Raw genomic sequence first — 14,634 nt, forward strand, 5'->3', positions numbered from 1 at the left:
TACATGTTGCAGATCTGTCAAATCTCAGCGATCTCCATCCTATCATCCTATTCGAGTCATATGTAATAAAGGAACAGTGGAATGAACTCGGCAGAGATTGAAACAGATGTGTGTAACGGTCCAGTAATTACTCAGAGAGGACCGCGGCTCCCAGAAGGGGGAGGAACACAATCATGTGTGCGATTTGTCCGCCTTTCTCCCATCTGTCAAATTAGATTTAATAAACTGTATTTTTGAATTCGGTTGGTCTTTTTAAAATAATGGAATATACACGAATAACCATTTATCTATAGTATTTATCCATCTATAGTATGTATCCAACTATAGTATCTATCCAGTGTATATATCTGATCTATTGTATCTACAGTATATATCTATCGATAGTATCATATCTGTTGTATCTCTCCAATATATCTATCTTATCTATCTATTGTATCTATCATATCTATCTATATCTATTGTATCCATCTATCGTATCTATCTATATCCATCTATCTATATCCATCTATCATATCTATCTATATCTATCTATATCAATATCTATCATATCTAACTATATTTATTTATATCTATCGTATCTATATCTATCTATATCTATCGTATCTATCTACATCTATCTATATCAATCTATATCTATTGTATCTAACTATATCTATCTATCTATAATCTATCTATCTATTGCATCTATCGTATCTATATCTATCTATATCTATCATATCTAACTATATCTATCTATCGTATCTATCTATCTATTATATCTATCGTATCTACAGTGCCTACAAGTAGTATTCAACCCCCTGCAGATTTAGCAGGTTTACACATTCGGAATTAACTTGGCATTGTGACATTTGGACTGTAGATCAGCCTGGAAGTGTGAAATGCACTGCAGCAAAAAAGAATGTTATTTCTTTTTTTTTTTTTTTTTTTTTTTTAAATTGTGAAAAGTTGATTCAGAGGGTCATTTATTATTCAACCCCTCAAACCACCAGAATTCTGTTTGGTTCCCCTAAAGTATTAAGAAGTATTTCAGGCACAAAGAACAATGAGCTTCACATGTTTGGATTAATTATCTCTTTTTCCAGCCTTTTCTGACTAATTAAGACCCTCCCTAAACTTGGGAACAGCACTCATACTTGGTCAACATGGGAAAAACAAAGGAGAATTCCAAGGCCATCAGAGACAAGATCGTGGAGGGTCACAAGGCTGGCAAGGGGTACAAAACCCTTTCCAAGGAGTTGGGCCTACCTGTCTCCACTGTTGGGAGCATCATCCGGAAGTGGAAGGCTTATGGAAGTACTGTTAGCCTTCCACGGCCTGGACAGCCTTTGAAAGTTTCCACCCGTCCCGAGGCCAGGCTTGTCCGAAGAGTCAAGGCTAACCCAAGGACAACAAGGAAGGAGCTCCGGGAAGATCTCATGGCAGTGGGGACATTGGTTTCAGTCAATACCATAAGTAACGTACTCCACCGCAATGGTCTCCGTTCCAGACGAGCCCGTAAGGTACCTTTACTTTCAAAGCGTCATGTCAAGGCTCGTCTACAGTTTGCTCATGATCACTTGGAGGACTCTGAGACAGACTGGTTCAAGGTTCTCTGGTCTGATGAGACCAAGATCGAGATCTTTGGTGCCAACCACACACGTGACGTTTGGAGACTGGATGGCACTGCATACGACCCCAAGAATACCATCCCTACAGTCAAGCATGGTGGTGGCAGCATCATGCTGTGGGGCTGTTTCTCAGCCAAGGGGCCTGGCCATCTGGTCCGCATCCATGGGAAGATGGATAGCACGGCCTACCTGGAGATTTTGGCCAAGAACCTCCGCTCCTCCATCAAGGATCTTAAGATGGGTCGTCATTTCATCTTCCAACAAGCAAAAGCAGCAAGGACGGGGTACAAAGTATTAAAAATTAACCTTTAATAATTCCTATTAAAAAGGGGAGAAGGTATACCCTTCCTCCACAACCGTTATCCATAAAACCAAAACACACAACACACAATTCCCCTTCAGCATGAATAGGGGTTCTCAACAGGCCCAGGACAGCACCTGTACGGATAACAAGGGCAGATAAACTGACCCGTGTCAAGGAGGACCAGTGTGGTACCCCGTCCTTGCTGCTTTTGCTTAAATTTACCAGTGTGGTACATTACCAGTAGCTGATATATATCATCTTCCAACAAGACAACGACCCAAAGCACACAGCCAAGAAAACCAAGGTCTGGTTCAAGAGGGAAAAAAATCAAGGTGTTGCAGTGGCCTAGTCAGTCTCCTGACCTTAACCCAATTGAAAACTTGTGGAAGGAGCTCAAGATTAAAGTCCACATGAGACACCCAAAGAACCTAGATAACTTGGAGAAGATCTGCATGGAGGAGTGGGCCAAGATAACTCCAGAGACCTGTGCCGGCCTGATCAGGTCTTATAAAAGACGATTATTAGCTGTAATTGCAAACAAGGGTTATTCCACAAAATATTAAACCTAGGGGTTGAATAATAATTGACCCACACTTTTATGTTGAAAATGTATTAAAATTTAACTGAGCAACATAACTTGTTGGTTTGTAAGATTTATGCATCTGTTAATAAATCCTGCTCTTGTTTGAAGTTTGCAGGCTCTAACTTATTTGCATCTTATCAAACCTGCTAAATCTGCAGGGGGTTGAATACTACTTGTAGGCACTGTTTCTATATCTATCTATATCTATCATATCTAACTATATCTATCGTATCTATCTATTGTATCTATCGTATCTATCTAAATCTATCTATCGTATCATATCTATCCAGTGTATATATCTTATCTATCTATTGTATCTATCGTATCATCAATTATATCTATCTATATCTATCGTATATATCTATCTAACTATCTATCTATAGTAATTATCTATAGTATCTATCTGCAGTGGGTGAAGTAAGGCGTCAAAATATATTTCTAAAGGTGGTATTGACATGAAATTCTCACTAGATGTCGGTAACAATCCATCAAGTCTGCACAGGCAAAGAAATCAAACCACAGATGTCCAGAAAGTAAGTTATGTGTAACAATGAGAAATGACAGAGTAAAAGTATTGAACAAGCTTTCTCATATGTATTTAGTACGTTGTAAAGAAACCTTTTTTGGTGATGACAGTTTCAAGATGCCTCCTGTATAGAGAAACTAGTTGCATGCAGTGCTCAGGTGGGATTTTGGTCCATTCTTCCAAACACTTGTCAAATTCTGAAGGTTCCTGGGCTCCTTCTATGAACTTTGAGCTTTAGTTCCTTCCTTACATTTTCTATTGAATTCCTGTCAGGTGATTGGCTGGGTCATTCTAGCAGCTTTATTTTCTTTCTCTGAAACCAATAGTCTCCTTGGCTGTGTGTTTTGGATCATTGTCTTGCTGAAATTTCCACCCTCGTTTCATCTTCATCATCCTGGTTGATGGCAGCGGATTTTTATAAAGAATGTCTGGGTATATCATCCTTCCCTCTATTATATGAAATTTGCCAGTGCCGCATACTGAAAAATAGCCCCCCAACCATGATGTTCACATCTCCAAGCTTCACTGTTGGATGATGTTTTGGGTAGTGCATAATGGTATCCAAAGAGTTCAATTTTGGACTCATGTGACCAGACTATATTCCCCCAGTATTTCACAGGCTTGTCTAAATGTTGTTAAGCAAACTTTAAACACACTTAAACATGTTTTTGTTCAGCAATGGAGTCTTGCGTAGTGAGCGTGCATACAGGCCATGGAGGTTGAGTGTATTGCTTATTTTTTCTTGGACAACACTTCTAGTAATTCTTTTCACTCATCGGTTGGAAATCTTGCACGAAGAACCTGGTCGTGGCCGGTTTGTGGTGACATTATGTTCTTTCCACTTCCAGATTATGAACCCAACAGTGCTCACTGGAACCTTCAGTAGTTTAGAAATTCTCCTTTAACCAATGCCATCATTATGTTTTGCAACATAAGGTTGCAAAGGTCTTGAGACAGCTCACTGGTTTTACCTATCATGTGATGTTCCTTGTGTGGCACCTTAGTACTGAGACACCTTTTTATAAACCATCAGTTGAACCAGCTGATATTTTTCACTAAGTGGCGGGATTGCTTTCTCATGTGTTCAATACTTTTTTGCTGTTTCACTTCTCTATCACAAGTAACTTAATTTATAGACACCAATGGTATGATTTCTTTGTCTGTGTGGAATGAATGGGTTGTTACCGACATCTGGGGAGAAATTCCTGTCAATAGCACCTTTAGAAATATATTTACTTAGAAAATTGGTGATGTTTTCAATACTTATTTCACCCGCTATATGTATGCATCTATCACACAAAACATACAGTTTATGGAGAGGACTAAGAAGGGCTAATATGGTTAAGTATGAAGGCTTCTTAGAGGTATCTCTATGTTACTCGCTGTAGTTCTGTAATACTGTTGTACAATTAACACTAAATTTGATTGTCGAAGTGAAAAATTGTGCAATAGGCAATAAGTAGCACAATGACAGTCTCTTCCATACTAATATGATAGGGAAGGGGGAGGCTATGCTTGCCAAAATCAGGGTTTTTTGTGACTAAGTTTAATTGAATATCTATAAGATGTACCATTAATGTCTGATAGGTGAAGGTGAACACTCTGCAGCACCTACTGATGCCGAAAATTAAGCTAAGGCCTCCTATTTTTTTCCTGACACAGCACAATCCTATTTACTAGAATTTCACTGTGTTGCAAAATCCAGACAAAGCTCCTGATGTGCCAGAAAAAAAGTCAAATGGGCTGCGTCCCCCTTTTTTTTTTTTTTGAAGCGTCTAAACCACAATGGTATGCCTTCAGTCTTAGTCATTGGAATAGCCCTTCAATACCTAAGAAAGGAAATCATCACACAAAAGGTTTGGGTTTTTAGCAGTTGTCAGTGACCAAAACCGAAAACTTGGAAAAAGAAGCTTAGTTATCAATCCTTTATGCAGTAAGGGTCTCTCCTCTATGTAGCATCGATGTGAAATGAAGCTTCATTCTGCCCTATGGGGACTGTACTGAACATTTGGTAGTGGGGATAGGGAACAAGCCCTGTAATAACTAAGGCAGAATACACAGTCGAAATTCTATCTTGTTTGTATGATATGCAATGGGTTTGTCACTAGAGATGAGCAGATTCGCTGGTCCAGTGCTGCGTTGTACGGTACAAGCACAGTGGATGGGATTTCTAGAAATACCCATTGTGCTCGTTTTTCCTGCAGCAAAAACTGACTTGCGATGTGGGTTCTTGAGCCGCAACATGTCAATTATTTTCTGCAGAGACGCAAGCGTCCTATGTGGGGAGAACACAGCGAGAGACCGCAACTGTCCGAGCCCGGACCGTGGGCCACGAGCAGCTACGGCCTCCTGTGGAGGAGACTCACAGCCCCACCAGGTCCAGGACCTGCCGCGCCCAGGACGCAGCAGGTCCTGACCGTGTTCTCAAACTCTTAGCCGCGCCAGGATGGCTGATCAAAAGAGGAGCTAAAGATAGCAGCAGGTAGGAGGCATTTCACAGGGTCTCTGTCAGGTGGTCACAGAAAACAGATGATGCCGCTGGACAAGGGTCATGGGAATTTATTTGTTCATTGCTACTTGTCAGATTTGGTCTGCACGAGCATTGATACAAACGTTTTGCATTTATAACCATATAAAGTATGAATATCTTGTCACCATCATGTTGGCATATGTCAGCGGTTCCCACACTAAATACAGCAGTGGAACCCTGGAAAATATTTTCACTTCTGGACAACTCCTAATGCCAATCTTTATAAAAAAAAAAGGTTTAGTGTAGAGGCTGGTAAGCCATTCTATGATTCTTGTCCAGTGGTATGCAGAAATCAGTTTGTCGTTCCTTTTGTATAGTGCCAGGTTTGGTGGGTTTTGCATTTTGGGTGACCTCGGATCAGGACTCGGGGAACCTTGGTTGGCAAAGACTGGCATATGCATTCTGCTTCTTTACAATTAGGAACTATACAATTGTACTTCAGTAATAGTCAGAATTACAGGCTTCACACATGTCGTAGAGCTGAACTTGTCATTAACGTGGTTTTTTTGGGTTGTATGGTTTGATAGGTACGTTCTGCCAGGTCCAATGTAAGATACACTCCCTGTTATCATGAAGAACTTGCTAAATGACAACATCAACTCTGCCAAAAGCAGATGTAAAACACAGATACATTAGATCAGCATGAAATTCAATTTTTCACACTATTTTAATTACTGAAACCTAATTATCTCTTCCGCTTTCTATGTTACCAGTGCAGATTAGGGGTTAACATAATGTGGATGTCTCACTGGCTGCCAATAACTCCTTCCTGTCAGATGCATTAGCGAGAAAGAAAGTTGGCCACTGTGGTTAAACAAGGAATTCCAGACAAAGGCGATGATTCTCGTTACGTCCGAGATTGTCTAAATAACTGTATAGAGGCAAAACCGTGTTCTTACAAGGAAATGTTCATTTACAGAAGGAAATACAGAAACAAGACGTAAAATCTGGGCCAGACACTGTGAGAAGATGAAGAAAAGGTCTCTTACCTTGAAGTTGTGTGCTTTCTCATAGTTGAAATGGTTGTCATTTTGCGTCAATGCTGCCCGTCTGACCAGAGAGGTGATCTGTGAATAGGCAAAGAGTTTCAGAGGCTGCCATAATAATGCGCTCCTGCCACCCACTTTCACCCCCAGTGCCAGTGCCAGAAGCTCCTGGTGCTTTCTGCCTTTTTTGGACTTTTGGACTGCAGTATAGTTCTTCTCACTCTCCAACCATAGTTCCTCAGACAGCATGGTGTCAGAATCCCAGATCTTTTGAGTTTCCTCCTCTGAGCCTTGAAGGCTTACAGGCACAAGGTTGGTCCAGCTGCTTCTGATGCTACACAGCAGATTGGAAGCAGCTGCAGCCCATTCTGTGGAGACCTCCGACATGTGACTTGAATGGGCTGTCTTGTGGGATGGAAGGAGCTTCTGCATTTCAATAACTAGTTGACCCGCTTTGTGTTAGTTCTCAAGACAGACGTGTGCCTGAGACAACGGCAGCCCTCACACTGATCACAGACAAAAGACCCTCCTCAGCAACAGCATCCAACCACAAGTTACTAGCGGATGGGAGGGAGGAAGATTTACTAGCCACTTGCACAACTCAACGAGCATCACTTCTGCAGGATGAGCACGAGACAAGAAGCCTCATGGTCCTCTGGATGGATCGTGCCCCAAAAGAAAAAAAGATTTTGGAGTCTGGAAACTAATAGATTAAACCAGGCTAAATCCTGCTGATGGATTAATCTTGAAATGATAAAATCTCCCCTTTTCATATCCTGTGTGAGTGTAAATCCTGCAGGAGTCTGAGGAGGATTAGCGGAGGACTCTCTCCGGCACATCATTTTTAATCTATGGCTTCCAGATTCCTCTAATAGGTTCCCCTTATAAAGTATGGACATTTTTTAACTCATTCACGGAACAGGCGTTACATATGTACATGAACCTCAGCTGGCCTTATGTGACCAATGTGCTTAATCTACTAAATTGAGCATGAGTAATAGTGAGGATGTCCATGACCATTGTATAGATTAACCACTCATCCAGATAGATGTTATACAGTTTACTCATCCTGAACTCCTAATAGATTAAGTGTGTTTATACAGCCTGTGAAAAGGGCACAAAGGTCTGGGATAAGGAAACCCCCTTTAAAGATGGTTAGTAATCCCTATGACAACTACTACGTACCATCAACATTTTGAAGATTAGGTTTAAAGGGTATCGGTCACCCCCAAAATGTTAATTAAACCACTTATATAGTGGACTTTTCCCCTACAAAAATCGTGCCAGTAGTATAGATTTTAGTGGTTTAGTTGGCAGAAAAATGTGATTTATTTCTTACACAAGTGAGGGAGCTTTGGTAATTCACTGGCTCCTGTTTGCAGTTCAGTACTAAGCAGCAGCAGCAGAAAGAAGCCAGCGATGAGTACACACACTGACACTGCAAAAGCCCAACCACACTCTGCTCACAGTGTCAGTGTGCGCTTTCATCACTGGCTCCTGTCTGCGGCCACCGCTCAGTACTGTACAGCAGACAGGAGCCAGCATTGAGAGTGCACACTGACACTGCAAGAGCCCAGCCACACGCTGCTCACATAGTGTCAGTGTGCACTCTCAGTACTGGCTCCTGTCTACAGCCACCACTTAGTACCGTACTGCAGACAGGAGCCAGCCATGAGAGTGCACACTAACTGCTTACAGTGTCAGTGTGCACTTTCATTGCTGGTTTTTGTCAGCAGCCACTGCTCAGTACTGTACTGCAAACAGGAACTGGCGATGACAGTGCACACCGACACTGCAAGAGCCCAGCCACACACTCCTCACATAGTGCCAGTGTGTGCTCTCATTGCTCGCTCCGGTCTGCGGCCGCTGCTCAGTTTTATACTGCAGACAGGAGCCAGTGATGAGAGTGCACACTGACACTGCAAAAGCCCAGCTACACGCTGCTCACATAGTGTCAGTGTGTGCTTTCATCACTGGCTCCTGTCTGCCGCCTTTGTTCTGTACTGTACTGCAGACAGGAGCCAGCGATGAGAGTGCACACTGACACTGTGCACGGCTGGGCTCCTGCACTGTCCGTGTAGAGATACAGAGTTGTTGTCTGAGTTCAGGCTGGAGTGCTCTCAATCAAGATATGACAAAGTGCTCAGTATGCATATTGAAGGGGCATCATGGTGCACTGAGCCCTTGGCCACGCCAAGTGTACACCAAAGACCACTCATTTGAGTATGAAATAAATCTGGGTTTTTTTGACAGCTAAACCACTTAAAGTAAAACAACCGGTAATATTTTGTATAGGGGATAAGTTCCCTCCAAACCTCTATAAGAGGTCTAATTAGCATTTTGGAGTATATAGACTCCCTTTATCGTAATGTATATTCAACTGATGCCACCCCACACCTATAGGCTCCTATCTTGAAAAATGTACAGTATAGGTTATCATATAAGGTTGTTGTTTTTTTTACACCATGGCACTAGGTTGTATTACTTTGGCAGATTGTATACCTTAACGAAATTCAAGAGAACTTTGGGGTGGCCACTTCTCATATACACTTACATATAAATGTAGCAAAGGTTATCTTGAGCCACAAAGCACCATCTTGATAACTGGTCACAGAAGGTTCTCTCACTTAAGAAGATTAAGATAAATTAATATTACACAAACCATTGACCGATGTCAAATTAGGCGTCCAATTACACATATATGTGCCGTGAAATACCAGTGCTGTGTCATCTGTCAATTTAACCTTTGCTATTTGTCACGGGAATACATTTAGAGAACCTTTTTTTAAATTGGTCCACTTGAACATAATCCTAAAATGTGGTGACACCCCAACCTGACTTGTAATGTACAAGTACACATGAATTTTTGGTCTTTATTAATATTAACCTTTTAATTTACAAAAAAGATAAATCAATTCATTAATTTCATTTGACCATGTACAGAAAGGAACAGGAGTCTGCAGCAGAAATGATGATTACACGCCTGTAATGAAATCAATGGGCCAACCACTTAAAGCGCAGGGACACCGGGCCTCATTGATGGATATTGATTATTGCAGCAGATAGCTACTATTATTGCCTGCAAAGAGGAATGCCATGATGCAAGATTTGGACACTTACCAACTTTTAAGACTATGTAGGCTAAGTGTGCATTATCTAAAGTTAAATGAGTCTTGCAGAATGGGCAGGTATATTAGTCAAGTTAGACAATCCTGTGCAGACCGCTCTGGAGGCCAGAAGGCAGGTTTTGTGGTCCTCACATTCCTCCAGACACCTAAAAGAGCGACATTAGACCTTGGATCCTCTAAATATGGTTACCAGGTAGGATACTAAACAGATCATCCCGGCTAGAAGACAGAGTCCATATGAAAGGAGTGATACTTTTTATCCAACAGCACAAACCCAGAGAGTATGTCCTATTCTAATCCTCAATATTGGATCAGAATAGGACATGCTCGAAGTTTCACCAAATCTCATTCTCAGATCCTTCATTTTCATGGATGTGTGGATGGATCTGTGAGACTCTATGGCTATGTTCACACAGGACGTTTTTTTTCTGCAGCAAAATCTTATCTTGTGGCAGGAAGTCTCCTGGAGTTTGTCTGCGCTTTTGGATTTTGGGTAGGCTTATAGTGCGGTGTTTATGGCATTTTTGCAGTGTTTTTTACTGCAGTTTTTTGCACTTCCTCTGGTAGTCACGGCCAGACCAAGTCCAGACCAGTGGGGGTTCAAAAGTACCAGAGTGCCGGGCCGCGATTAATCTGAATCTGGCACTTTAGTAGTAAAAAAATAAAATGAAGTAAAAATAATAAAAAAAAAAAATTTAGAAAGCACACTATACTTACCAGTCTCTGGCACTGCTATACCGGCTCCCACCGCCCCACCTTCTACTGCCGGAGCCGCTCATTCACCTCATGCATATTCACTGCTTTCCCCGCCCACCGGCATCTGTGATTAGTTGCAATCAGACGCGCCTCCACCCTGAGTGACAGCGTGTCTGACAGCTTCCATTCATAGATGCCATGTGTGTTCAATCGTGGTATAAAAATAAATAAATTTAAAAAATTGGCGTAGGGTCCCCCCATATACCCAGCACAGAAAAAGCATACAGCTACAGGCTGAAGGGCCCCACCCGTGCACTTATCTTGGATGTGTATCAAAATAAGAAAAACTGCATGTGCTTTTTTTTTTTTAAAATATTTAAATAAATAATAATAAAAAAAACAGCTTGTGGTCCCCCCCCAATTTTGACACACAGCCAAGATAAAGCCCGACAGCTGGGGGCTGGTATTCTCAGGCTGGGGAGGCCCATGGTTATTAGGCCCCTTTCAGCCTAAAAATATAAGCCTGCAGCCGCCCAGGATTGTTGCATCTAATAGATCTGGTTCTATGTGTCACAGGTCCAAATAACTTTCTGACAGCCTCACTCAGTTCCAGAATCACACTATAATGGGGCGGCTGAAAAGATATTTGGGCCAAGTAACATGCTTACATAGTACAGAACATGGTATATGCTGCTTAGGCAGCGCAGTCATGAACTCTCTTGTTGTGCTGCTAAAGCTATCACACTGTGACAAGCGCAGGCAGACAGGCGTGCACACTGTGATGTGCGTAGGCAGACAAGCGTGCACACTGTGACGAATTCCTGCAGTTGGCACACACAGAGGACAATGCAGAGTGTGCACCTGAGCTGCGTCACTACACACCTATGTTACACAGGTGCATAATGTGCCCTAAAACCTCTGCAACATTTGATTTCTGTCCTTTTGGCTCGGCTTGTTTGTGGGCCTGGCAGGGACAGACTGGGACGCTTGGGACCTGCGGGATCCGATTTGCCCAGGTCTGGCCTAGACTGTACATGAAATCAATTATTAGCTGCAGCTGGAGGTAGAATTTACCATGACCGATTTCTTTTTTCATTCTGCCGTAATCCTGAGTGTATTTATTTGCTTTGATGTTAGTTCCAGCTCCCATGCCCCAAATGAAGGACTGTACTGGAATCTGCTAGCCTCCAGCTATATCAGGAAAAAAAATCACAACTAAGAGACAATTATTTGTGGAAGGAAAACACTGAAGGATGACAGGAAAATAATTTCTTCGCCAGTGTTAATTATGGGCATGCAGAAATAAGTTGCGCCTAATTCATTATGAAGAGCACAAAACTTAAAGGGGTTTTCCCATCTCCAAGATCCTATTCAAATGTGTACTAGGTGTAATAATGATATTAGCAAATACCTCCAATTAGAAATGTAGTATAGTTCTTAGTTCTCATTATATAGCCATGTCTCTTATCTCATGTGCAGGGCATTGCAGCTTAGGTATCCATGGTTACAACCGCGAGCAACTAACTGTCACTATATGAGTGGTTGTAACCATGGATACCTAAGCTGCAATGCCCTGCATATGAGGTAAGTAATATACAGTACAGACCAAAAGTTTGGACACACCTTCTCATTCAAAGAGTTTTCTTTGTTTTCAGGACTCTGAAAATTGTAGATTCACATTGAAGGCATCAAAACTATGAATTAACACATGTGGAATGAAATACTTAAAAAAGTGTGAAACAACTGAAAATATGTCTTATATTCTAGGTTTTTCAAAGTAGCCACCTTTTGCTTTGATTACTGCTTTGCACACTCTTAGCATTCTCTTGATGAGCTTCAAGAGGTAGTCACTGGAAATGGTCTTCCAACAGTCTTGAAGGAGTTCCCAGAGATGCTTAGCACTTGTTGGCCCTTTTGCCTTCACTCTACGGTCCAGCTCACCCCAAACCATCTTGATTGGGTTCAGGTCTGGTGACTGTGGAGGCCAGGTCATCTGGCATAGCACCCCATCACTCTCCTTCTTAGTCAAATAGCCCTTACACAGCCTGGAGGTGTGTTTTGGGTCATTGTCTTGTTGAAAAATAAATGATGGTCCAACTAAACACAAACCGGATGGAATAGCATGCTGCTGCAAGATGCTGTGGTAGGCATGCTGGTTCTGTATGCCTTCAATTTTGAATAAATCCCCAACAGTGTCACCAGCAAAGCACCCCAACACCATTACAGCTCCTCCTCCATGCTTCACGGTGGAACCAGGCATGTAGAGTCCATCCGTTCACCTTTTCTACAAAGACACGGTGGTTGGATCCAAAGATTTCAAATTTGGACTCATCAGACCAAAGCACAGATTTCCACTGGTCTAATGTCCATTCCTTGTGTTCTTTAGCCCAAACAAGTCTCTTCTGCTTGTTGCCTGTCCTTAGCAGTGGTTTCCTAGCAGCTATTTTACCATGAAGGCCTGCTGCACAAAGTCTCCTCTTAACAGTTGTTCTAGAGATGAGAAGGTGTGTCCAAACGTTTAGTCTGTACTGTAACTAATCAGGAGAACTATACTACATTTCTGATTGAAGGCATTTTGTTATTATTATTAATATTACACCTACTACATATTGGGATAGGATCTTGGAGATAGGAATTTGTGCTCTGTAATCGGAGAGCAGCATGATGTAGGGTTAGAGACCTTGATTCGGTGTTCCTTACTCGGCTGCTTTGTGTAGATTTTATAAAATCACTGTTCTATCAGCAGGAGGTTATGCCTTTTGCCCCTACATTATGCTTCGCTCAGATGTGGTAAAACCCTTTAATGAACTAGACATATCTTATTGGGTACTGGAATAATATTTCGTGGCATGAGATATGCCACCATTTTTAATGAATTTTGTGCATATGGTGCAAAGCCCGTCACACCCCGACTCTCTCTAGCTCTGCCTATTTTGTCATAGTTGCTCAAAAGTGTCAAAAATTTGCAATATTTTTATACATTTTTGCATTGTACATAAATTCTTCGACATTTGAAGCTGATTTACATCAGAATTCGGGTGTAAACGCCATGAGAAATCAGGACCATCTGTCCAGAGTCATCTTTCTGACAGTTAATAGGGGGTCAGTTTGCTTGCGCTGCCGAGCGGTCTTTATGTGATTAGTACATGGGTATAAGCAATTTGCACTTACCAAGAGGTAAATAAACTGTTATACATATTTTAGATGCAAACCCGGATTCCAGCAGAAATTAATTCAAATTTTGCACAAAACGAAAAAGGTGAATAGAAACATCTGAACCCAAACATGACAACGTGTAAAATGGTACATTGTACAGAATTTACAAAAGTTTATTTTTATTTTTTTGTTTTTGGAGCATATTTCACTCTATACGGCTCCTATATTCTGTAGCACAATATTAAGGCGATTATAATATATCTGCAAATTATTTTCCAGATAAATTTCTGTAGAGGAGTGGAATGTCTCGGGCAGCGACAGATGAGTGTGCTGTGCTTGTGGGAGACAGTGACCTCCTCGTGTAATTAGGTTTGGGAGGACAGGTCTAGATGTGACAAGTCCATGTCTTATTGTGGTAAGAAGTCATATCATAAGACAAACAAGCTGCTTAGTTATAGTAGAGTCACAGTCCTCACAAGCTGAAACTGATTTGACTAGTGGTAATTGTTTCTTATTGATTAATTTTAGTGGAAAGATAATTTTTAGGTTATGTGCGCACACTGTTTTTTTTGTGGCAGGAATTTTCTGCACCAAAAAAACGCGCCAAAAAATGCATGTGTCTTTTGGTGCATTTTTGTGCCATGAGTCACATAATTGGCTGGAAGAGCTAAAAAATGCAAGATAAAACAATTGACATGCTGCTTCTTTTTTTCTGCACCCAAAACTGCCCACAGGGGCATGCTAACATGCTATTCAATGCCTGTTTCCCAGTGTCATCAGCAGTGACGTGCGTACCTGTGTCCGTTGTCACCATCTCTCATACACCAGGCGTAGGGTCAGTGCACATGATCAGAAGTCCGGGCACTTCCGGTCATGCGCACTATGAAGCCGGGTGTGCGTATCCCGGATTCAGAGAAGTCTAGTGCGCATGACCATAAGTGCCGGGGACTTCTGATCATGCACATTGACCCTAAGCCAGGCATTGTAAAGTGGTGACAATATACACTGGTATGTGCATCACCGATTGAAGACGCCGGGCATTGAATAGCATGTTAGCATGTCCCTGTGGGCATGTTAACATGCTAAGAGGGTGGAGTGAGCGCAGGAACTAACGGCCT

General features: G+C 41.8%; 1 protein-coding gene across 2 annotated transcripts in view; it reads right to left on the bottom strand.

Moving 5' to 3' along the window:
- The window catches only part of CHN2 (chimerin 2), a 519,880-nt gene that overhangs the window by 105,938 nt on the left and 399,308 nt on the right, over window positions 1-14,634 (bottom strand). For both annotated transcript variants that reach the window (XM_075315321.1, XM_075315322.1), the window contains exon 7: window positions 6,540-6,617. In XM_075315321.1, coding sequence (XP_075171436.1) covers window positions 6,540-6,617 — 78 coding nt within the window. The remainder of the gene's footprint in view (window positions 1-6,539; window positions 6,618-14,634) is intronic.

Source organism: Anomaloglossus baeobatrachus, chromosome 6 (genome assembly GCF_048569485.1).
Source record: "Anomaloglossus baeobatrachus isolate aAnoBae1 chromosome 6, aAnoBae1.hap1, whole genome shotgun sequence".
Lineage (NCBI taxonomy): Eukaryota > Metazoa > Chordata > Amphibia > Anura > Aromobatidae > Anomaloglossus > Anomaloglossus baeobatrachus.